The 10,340-nt window shown below is 39.6% G+C and overlaps 1 protein-coding gene across 2 annotated transcripts in view; it reads left to right on the top strand.

Moving 5' to 3' along the window:
* Window positions 1-4,632: 4,632 nt before the first annotated feature.
* Window positions 4,633-10,340, top strand: part of MED4 (mediator complex subunit 4) — a 112,702-nt gene continuing 106,994 nt past the window's right edge. Inside the window, exons 1-2 of one of the 2 annotated variants that reach the window (XM_089899566.1) lie at window positions 4,633-6,510; window positions 7,008-7,071. In XM_089899566.1, coding sequence (XP_089755692.1) covers window positions 7,067-7,071 — 5 coding nt within the window. In that variant the 5' untranslated portion in view covers window positions 4,633-6,510; window positions 7,008-7,066. Of the gene's footprint in view, window positions 7,072-10,340 lie in introns of both variants that reach the window. The other variant, XM_022574835.3, reaches the window with a different exon arrangement.

Raw genomic sequence — 10,340 nt, 5'->3', positions numbered from 1 at the left:
AGCCGCCTTGAAAAATGACTCAATGTGGCTGATAACATATGCATTGAAGGGTGCTGCAGAGTGGCTTCCTTAACAGAGTCTGCAATGTGATTGACTTGCAATGGTGCCATTAGCTCAGTATTGGAAGATAAAAAGGGTTTCAGGGGACTTCCCTGGTGGTCCAGTGGTTATGAGTCTGTGCAGGGGGCCTGGGTTCAATCCCTGGTCAGGGAACTAGATCGCGCATGCTGCAACTAAAAGCCCTAATGCCGCAACTAAAGGTCCCACATACCGCAACGAAGAGCCCGCATAGGGCAACAAAGATCCTGCGTTCCGCAGCTAAGACCCGGTGCAGCCAAGTAAATAAATAAATAACTAAATAAAATATTAAAAAACAAAGAAAAGTGTTCAGGAACCCCCAGATGTATAATTCTTAAATCTCCCAATAACTGAAAAAGCATTATTGGATTGGAATCATATTCATTTCTTATGGCTGCTCTAACAAATTATCACAAATGTGATGGCTTAAAACAACAGAAATTTATTCTGTCACAGATCTGGAGGGCAGAAGTCCTGAACTAGTATCACCAGACTGAAATCAAGATATTGGCAGAGCCACACTCTGGGAGAATCCATTCATTGACTCTTCCTGCTTCTGGTGGTTCTTGACATTCCTTGGCTTGTGGCCCCATCACTCAAATCTTCAAGTACAACATCTTTAATCTTTCTCTGGTTCTTCCTCTCCTTCTCCCCCTCCTTCCCTTCTTCCTCCTTCTTCTCCTTCTTCTTCTACTTCTTTTCTCTCTTTCTCCCCACAACCCTCTCTCCCTCCCTCCCTTCTCCCCCCCCCACAAAAAAAATATCCCTCTGCCTCTCTCTTATAAGGGCACATGTGATGGCATTTAGGGCCAACCAGATGATCCAGGATAACCTTTGTACCAAGATCCTTAACTTAATCACATTTGCAAAGACTGTTTTTTCAAATAAGGTAATATTTATAGGTTCTAGGGATTAGGACCTGTTATCTTTGGGATCATTATTCAGCCTACTGTAGGCATACACTTCATGCTGTCACACACATGGTAATACACAATACCCACACTATTCTAGGAATCACCTCTGGGCTACTTGGAGAACTCTAATTAATAAATACTTACTGGACTTCCCTGGTGGCACAGTGGTTAAGAATCCACCTGCCAATGCAGGGAACATGGGTTCGAGCCCTGGTCTGGGAAGATCCCACATGCCGCGGAACAACTAAGCCCATGTACCACAACTACTGAGCCTGCACTCTAGAGCCTGCGAGCCACAACTACTGAAGCCTGCACGCCTAGAGTCCGTGCTCCGCAACAAGAGAAGCCACTGTGATGAGAAGCCTGCACACAGCAATGAAGAGTAGCCCCCACTCGCCACAACTAGAGAAAAGCCCGTGCACAGCGACAAAGACCCAACACAGCCAAAAATAAATAAATAAATTAATTAATTAATTTTAAAAAATGAGTACTTACTGAGCACCTACTCTATGCAAAGTTGCAGCAGCAAAACAAAAAGAGTGGGAGGGACTTTTCTGGTGGTCCAGTGGTTAAGACTCTGTGGTCCCAATGCAGGGGTTGTGGGTTTGATCCCTTGTCGGGGAACTACGGTCCCACATGCTGTGTGGTGCAGCTAAAAAAGAAAAGAAAAAAAAGGAGTGTGAAACAAGATCCCTCCCTTGGAATAACAGACAAATATGGTTGGGAAGACGAGAGTAATATACAAGTGAAAAAAATAGAAACTCTATAAGACAGAGGATATTCAAATGATATAGATTATATATGCTATAAATGTTCAAAGAAAGATGTTTATTTTATTTTTTAAATTTTAAGCAATTTAAAAGCGTGCGGTTGTTCAGAGGTAATCCATATGTTTTTCACTATTTGGGGAACTCCATATAAAATCACTTTTAATACATATACTGTTGAATATAAAACTGGATAATAAAATAACCTTAGTGGCATTACTGACTTTTGCAAAAGCTTGAAGTGGTATCCTTATATAGAATTGGTCACCTTCATTTTTAGAAAATCTGGTATTGACCACAATGATGTTGATGATACCCCATAGTGAGTACAAATTGTGAGTACAAATTTCTTCAGAAATACAAATTTCACGGGTTTATAGGCCCTCAAAGTTCCAGGAAATTAGAGTAAGAATAAAAAAATAAAATCAATAGCTATTTTTTGCTTTTCTGGCTAAAAATTGTTATTGCCATCATTATCATCAAAACAAGAATTAGAAGGCTATCAAGAGATGGTCTTAGTTTCAGCATGTTTGTCCAAAAACAAAACTGAAATAAATGAGAGAGAGTGGAGAGAGAAGGAGAAGCAGAAGCAGAGTTACTATATGATACTAGGTAAAAAAGATTTGGAATTAAAACAGTACGAGAAGCAAGACTGCTATGTGATGGTAAAGCTATATTAACACATAAAATATTAACAACATTAAATCTAAATGCCTCAAGAAATAAGGCAAACATCTAAAACAAAAGCTAATACAGAAATACCGGAGGAGGGCTTCCCTGGTGGCACAGTGGTTGAGAGTCCGCCTGCCGATGCAGGGGACACGGGTTCATGCCCCGGTCCGGGAAGATCCCACATGCCGCGGAGCGGCTGGGCCCGTGAGCCATGGCCACTGAGCCTGCGCGTCCGGAGCCTGTGCTCCGCAATGGGAGAGGCCACAACAGTGAGAGGCCCGCGTACCGCAAAAAAAAAGAAATACAGGAGGAAATAAATAGAACTATATTTGTAAGTGAAGACATTAAAAACCCACTGTCAAATAGCAGGTTAATTAACCAATTAATTAATTATATAGCTGAACAAAGAAACAAGGAATAATTAACAGACATGGAGAGAAATGAATAGATTTTCTCCTTGAGAAGTAAAATGCGATTCAAAGATGCATAATAAACACAAAAGACCATAATTCTACATGTTATGTTGTCTACAATACAAAAATAAAGGTAGAATTGAAAAGTAATCAACCACCTGGAAAGCATAGACCAGTGGGGTCAGAGAATAAATCAGAACTATTGATGAAACAGGGTATATTACCAGAAACAAGTTGTAGACTCTTGAAAGTGTTCAATGAACGTTGAAGTTGACAGTCCGACACCTATCCCACTCCAATCATATTGAAGAGATTTGGTTATAAATGGAATACACACCCAGTTTTTGCCAATGGACATAAGTCTGTGAAGAAAAACTCTTATGAGAGAACCAGAAGAGGAGATGACCTGTCTTCTTCCTCTAGACTTTGCCATATCTGGATATGACTTGGGATTATTTACCTACTTTGTTACTAATAGCAAATCTAAAAGCTAAAGGAACCTGGGTCTTTGATGGCATTATTGAAATAACATACTGACCCATTGCTGATCTTGCCTTACCTCTGATTAAGTTAGTTAAGCTATTTCCTTCTTAAGTCAGTTTTTATTGAGTTTTCTGTTACTGTACTGAAAAGAATCCTGGCTGATACCAGGTATAAAAATAAAGAAAATGTGTATCCGTGCAATTTAAAAAAAAAAAAAAAAAGGAAGAAAGAAAGAAAGCAACACAATAGAGTGGCTAGCACTTAAACAGGGTTTGCTGTTGGCTGGGCACTGAGCTAAATACTTTATATACATTAACTCATTTTATCCTCAAAATACTCCTAATGAGGCGATTACCATCATAATCCCATTTAACAGATGACAAGCTATCTGTTGACAATTTGTAAGTGATTGGCAGAGCCAGAATTTGATGCCAGGCAGTCTAATTCCAGAATGCTCTTATATGCTATACTGCCTCTCACTTCTCTGTGTTTCTCTCTGATTTTCTTTTAAGTGTCTCTTCCAAATAAAGAGTTAAACAACTACATATCAACATTCCTAACTGCACTTGATAAGTGGTTAAAGGAAATAAGCATACTGTATCAGTTATCAATTGTTGGGTAACAAACCAGCCCCAAATTTTGTGGTTTAAAACAAAAACAATTATGGGGACTTCCCTAGTGGTCCAGTGGTTAAGAATCTGCCTTCCAGTGCAGGGGATGTGGGTTCGATCCTTGGTTGGGGAACTAAGATCCCTCATGCCGCGGGGCAACTAAGTCTGTGTGTTGCAACTACTGAGACTGCGCGCTCTGGAGCTGAGCACCACAACTAGAGAGAAGCCCACCCACTGCAACAAAAGATCCCGCCTGCCACAACTAAGACCCAACGCAGCCAAATAAATAAATTTTAAAAAAACGAAAAAACACTCCATATCCACCAGAATAGCTATGAAAAAGACCAGAAGAGGATGTGTGAGGGTGTGGAGCAAAGAGACCTTTAAAACAAAAACATTTAATTTGCTCATAAATCTTTAATCTGGGCAGCACTCAGCAGGATTGCCCTATCTCTGCTCCCCCTCACAGCGTTAGCAGGGGTGGCTAGTTTGAGAACTAGTGAGTCAAGATGACTCACTCACACGGCTGGCAAGTTGGTGCTGGCTTTGTACTGAGCTCAGCCGGCACTGTGGGTTGAGGCCCTCAGTACTGCTCCACCTGGGCCTCCTCGCAGCGGCTTGAGCTTTCTCACAGCAAGATGGCTCACTCCTAAGAGCAAGTATATAATTTGATACACTTACTTTGAACCCAAGCAGATACTGTATTGCATTTTTTTGGCGGGGGGGAGTATGCGGGCCTCTCACTGTTGTGGCCTCTCCCGCTGCGGAGCACAGGCTCCGGACGCGCAGGCTCAGCGGCCATGGCTCACGGGCCCAGCCGCTCCGCGGCATGTGGGATCTTCCCGGACCGCGGCACGAACCCGTGTCCCCTGCATCGGCAGGCGGACTCTCAAACACTGCGCCACCAGGGAAGCCCCTTGCATTTTTTTAACTTAGCCTTGGAGGTCACATCATGTCACTTCTGCCAGAGTCGTAAGGCCGCCCAAAATCAAAGGGAAGAGCATAAAGCTCACCTCTCAATCGGAGAAGTGTGAAAGAAGAATGTGTGGGATGGTTTGGTTGTTAAAGACAGATTAGGAAAACACAGTCTGCCACAAACACTTTTATGCCTGCAACAATACAGACAGGAAGTCATTGAGTGGGAAAATGCAGTCACAAATGTTAAAAAAGGAAAAAAAATCCAATTTAAAGACTTCCAAAAGAATAAAAAAATTTGAACCCAGTGTTTGGCAAGGCTGAAGGTGCACTGTAAATTGGCATGCGTATTTGGAAAGCTACTTGACAGTATTCATACTCTTTGACACAATATAAAAATATTCTTAGTTCTTTTTTTTTCACAATTTTATATATATATATTGGAATCTATGTTTGCCAGGATTTTAAAACAGTAATCAGAGAGCATTTTTCTTCACTGCAAATGATTAAACAAAGAGAGATTAAATGAAGATGAAATCAAAACTTCAGAGTGCATAATTCTGGAGACCACATAATCACACATACGGAAAAAAATATTCTTAATTCTTAATACTAACAAGATGTCAGTAAATATGATGGTTTCCATCCTGTATGATAATTATATGGGTAGTAAAAATGGCAACTTTGTAGACTTGGAAATATAAGTAAACACACACACAAGACACACACTAATAAAACAGAACAAAAATAGTATGCATAAAATTTTAGAACAATGCAATATGTATAGATATATACACTGGCAGATTAAAAGTGAATATGGAGCAGTAGAAATAGAATTTAATGGCCTTTGTGGTGTCTTTTTAATAAATTTGCTTAAATGTATAGTATTGATATATAATTTTAATATAGTATGTAAATTAAATATATCACAAGCTCCAACAATCATAAATACAGTACATTAAAGAAAGAACTCACAAAAATAGAGCCATGCTACTTTATCAAACATAGGCTAATACATACTACTTATTGCAAATGTTGAGTGTCTAGTTAAGAATAATTTGCTTGCCCGTTAGAATTTAGAAGAATTCTTGGGTTATAAATTGGAGGATTGCTGGCACAACGTAAAATAATGCTCTATGGAAGTTAATTACCACCCCAAAATTTCTTTTAAAATCCTGGTAGAACTCTCTCTCTAGAAGATTGACTTGAGATGAAGGACTATAAGGAAACACCTCCCTACCCACCTGCCTCAGTCCCTCAAAATTACAAAAATTATAAAGTCAAAGAAAAAATGCATACTGTTGCTTAAAAATAACAAAATATGCTACCAGTAGGTCTAAATTTTTGAAGAATTCCAGAACTACTGAAAGCTTATATCATCTGATCAATAGAGCGAACATCAGTTTAAAACCTAGCGCAGATTGTAACCAGTGTTGCAATGGGGATGCGGTGTTGATGGTGGGGAGGCTGTGTGTGGGCTGGGGAGGGAGTGTGTGGGAACAGTCTGTACTTCCTGCTTAATTTTGCTGTGAACTTAAAACTTCTCTGAAGAATGAAGTCTATTCATAAAAAAGACAACAACTAGACACCTTAGTGCATCAGAGATTCTAGAGGTAGGAATAACTCAAGTTATGTTGGAATATTCTAAGCTTATCAGGTAAGACCCCTTTCCTTTCCTTTCCATTGTGGTGCTATTGCCTTACCATGACTAAGATTTTTTTTTCCATTGCACAGTGGGATCTTAACATCAATAAGCAGGTTTGAAATGATGCAACAGCTTTCTCTAACTTTATTGCACAATGGTAGTGAGTAGAGCACTGAGTCAGTTGGAGAAAAAACAGCATATCTTAAGTCAGGTGAATAAGAACCACTTTAATAATAGTAGCCCTCAAACTGCGTCTTTACTGTACTTTACAATGAGTAGTTAATTGTAATAAGCTAATTGTCCACATATTATAGCGTAGCAAAGTAGAAAGGCAGAAGTTGCATGACCTCCCCAAACCTGTCAAACAATAGAACAATTGGAATATCTCATAATTCCTAACATTCTGATATTCCCTTGGACTTCTAAGAGGGACTTGAGGCTCAGATAGACTTAATTAGACTCTGATAATGAAAATAGCTTAACACGTATTGAGCACTATTATATTCCAGGTACTATGCCAAGTGCTTGATGTGTATTACCTCAGAAGATCCATCCACAGGACAGCTCTATGAGGTAAGTATTACTATTATTATTCCCATTTTACAAGTGAGAAAACTGAGGTCCAGAGATGTTTAAGCAATGTGCTAAAGTCTTACAACTGGTTAAGTGGCAGAGTCCAGTGTGAATTGGGCAGTTTGGCTCCAGAGCCCATGCTCTTGATTTTATGTGTAGGGGAGACACTTTGGGGCTATGGACTGGAGGGGTGGAGAGCTTTGAAGAGTTTTTATGGGGTGGGAGTCGAGAAATGAATCATACTGTTGGGCAGTCCAGACGCTTCAAGAGGAGTTGTTGCTGCCTGGAAGTAAATGCTGATTCTCCTTCCAACAGGTTATTATCTTACTCGATTACTCTTTCTCTTGACATCTTTTCTTCCTTTTTTTTCCTGTGGATTGATATCAAGCTTAAGGAGGGGTGGCCACCAATAACAAGCCGGCAGTCCTCATGTGCAGGACAGTGTGTACACATGGAAAAGCAGTTTAGGCATAGCAGAGGGAGGCTCACATATGGTGATCTTTCAAATTTCAAAGCAAAATATGGGGAGCATAGTTTCATTCGTTTGCCACGTTGATGTTTTTAAAATTACGTCTGTTATTGGTTTTGTTTTTGTCAAGATTTTCATAGAAAGATATATATCTGTACTGTACTAACGGGTGACCATATTCTTAAAACTGTAATACTTATATAGGCTCATTGTAACAAAAAAATCAAAGAGTACAGATTTGTATAGAACAAAAACTTTTCACTTGGATCAGAGACTTAAATGTAAAGATGAGCCTATAAAATAACTGGAGGAAAACATTGGTGAATTTAAATAATAATCTTGGAGGGAAGGACGAACTCTTAAGTATAAAACAATATCCTGACATGATGAGGGAAGACATCAACACATTAGATTGCATAAAACTTTTTCATGAAAAATGTACCATAAACTACAGTGATTAGCAAAAGCAGGAACACAAAATTTAACACCTATAATAAACAGCTATTTGAAAAATATATACAAAGAACTACTTCAAATCAGTAAGAAAAATAAAATTAAGTAGAAAAGTAGGCAAAGAATATAGTTTACAAAAAAAAACCAACCATAAAAATGCTTTGACCTAACTCATGAATAAAATATTAATGCACTAATGAGATGTAATTTTCATCTGATTACCAAAGGTTTAAGCTTTTTATAATACCCAGTATTGGCAGGGGTGTGAAGAAAAAAGTATGCTCACTTATACCTATAAGAGTGTAAATTATTGAAACCTTTTAGAAGACAATATAGCAGTATTTATGACCATTTAAAATTCTCAGACTTATAGACCAAGCAATTCTATTAGGAATTTATCATATGTACATATTAATTCAGACACTCCAAAATATGTATCATTGTGCCATTGTTTGTTTTTAATAGGGAAAAGCTGTAACAACCTAAATGTTCTTCCGTACAGGAAAGGATAAACTCTGACATTACCCTTTGACAAAATACCATCCAGTATTTAAAATAATGAAGCAGGACTAAATGTGCTTACTTGAAAAGATGTTTAGAATACGTGATTTAGTGAAAAAAGCTATTTGCAGTACAGTATCTATGAAATGATCCCATTTGGGAATGTGTGTTTTGTAGTGTATGCGTGTATTGGTTAGGATGCTTTTGTTGCAAGTAAACAGATAATCGTGAAATTGATCAGATCCCATAATTTGAAGTGTAGAGGCTGGTTGGGTTTACAGTTTAGCTTTAGTGGCTTAATCCGCTGTCTCAGCTCCGTTTCCCTGATTCTCCTGGCTCAGCCTCCTCTGCTGACTTCTCAGACTGGTTCTAGCAGTTCTGACCCTCATCTCCAATCATGGTTCTCTTGAGAGGAAACCCACCCCCCCAAGCAAATTTCCCCTTGCATCTCCTTGGTCTGAACTGAATCATAGCAGTGATTCGTAAGCCCATTCTCAGCCGGATCCCCCGGACAGGGAAATACCCTGCATGGATAGCTTAGGTCTGGCTTTCTGAATCAGGTACCAGCAAGGGAGGATTTAACATGATTGTCTGAGACCCATTAGAGTTCACCCAAGAGGTGAAGTCAAGGTCATCCTACCCCCACCCCTCCCCCCAAAAATCCCAAACAAATAAATGGCAACTGGACGTGAAATGGAATGGAAGGGTATTAGGGCTATGGGGTAGAAAGCGATTTCTTTTTTCATTTCTTAGCCTTCTACACCATTAATTTTTTTTTTTAACATAGCTGCATGTGTCTGACTCAGGATCACAGCAGGAATCCTATGAACAGATGGCATACTCAAAAGAGTTTAATGAAGAGACTTTAATAAAGAGATGATTTACCAATGCATGGGTGAGGTTAAAGGAACAAAAAATGGGATGGGAAAGCTTGCAGGGACTAGCAACAGCAGGAAGTTGTTCCTAGCCCTAGGCCTGCAGGGGCCAGGGGTGTGCAGTCAGAGTGGGGAACGGTGTTAAGGGAGCCTAGAGTGACCTGGTGCTGAGGAAGAGGAATGAAGAGCAGCCACTGCCTGAACAGTTGTGAAGCAGGAAGGTAGTGCTTGTGTGGGTGATAAATGAATACCTCACGCCCTTCAGTCTCCTGATGGTGCTTCCCATTTGCCAACCCAGCTGCAACCAGAAACCAGAGGGCAAGGGGAAGGCAATCTGTAGAAGTCCGCCTCCTGGGACTCAGAGCAGGGAGTGGTTAGGGAATGGCTGACTAGGGACAAGTGGAACAGACAGCCAGCACAGCATATATTACCTAATTGAAAACATCGATACTTTTTTAAAATAAAAAAAATGTGGGAAATCCTACACATGCTACGACATGGATGAACCTTGAGGACATTATGCTAAGTGAAATAAATCAGTCCCAAAAGGACAAATACGATTATGATTCTCCTATATGAGGTAACTAAAATAGTCAAATGCAGAGAAACAGAAAGTAGGATGGTGGTTGCCAGAGGCGGGGGTGAGGTGAGGGGGTGGGGGGGTAGGGGAGGGGAAATGCAGAGTCATTGTTCAGTGGGTATATGGTTTCAGTTTTGCAAGATCAAAAGAGTTCTGGAAACTGGTTGCACAACAGTGTCAATATACTTAACACTACTGAACCGTACACTTAAAAATGATTATGATGGATTACGGCCATTTTAATAAGCATGAAGGGTATCTCATTGTTTTAATTTGCAACTCCTTCATAACATATTAAGTTGAGCATCTTTTCATATGAATATCTTCCATCTCTACATCTTCTTTGGTAAAGTGTCTATTCAGGTTTCTTCCCTATTTTTTGATTGGGTTG

Source organism: Delphinapterus leucas, chromosome 18 (assembly GCF_059928025.1).
Source record: "Delphinapterus leucas isolate spDelLeu-1000000601 "Yukka" chromosome 18, BTC_Dleu_Yukka2, whole genome shotgun sequence".
NCBI lineage: Eukaryota > Metazoa > Chordata > Mammalia > Artiodactyla > Monodontidae > Delphinapterus > Delphinapterus leucas.
The sequence above is the reverse complement of the archived record's forward strand: the minus strand, read 5'-3'. Positions and strand labels throughout refer to the sequence as shown.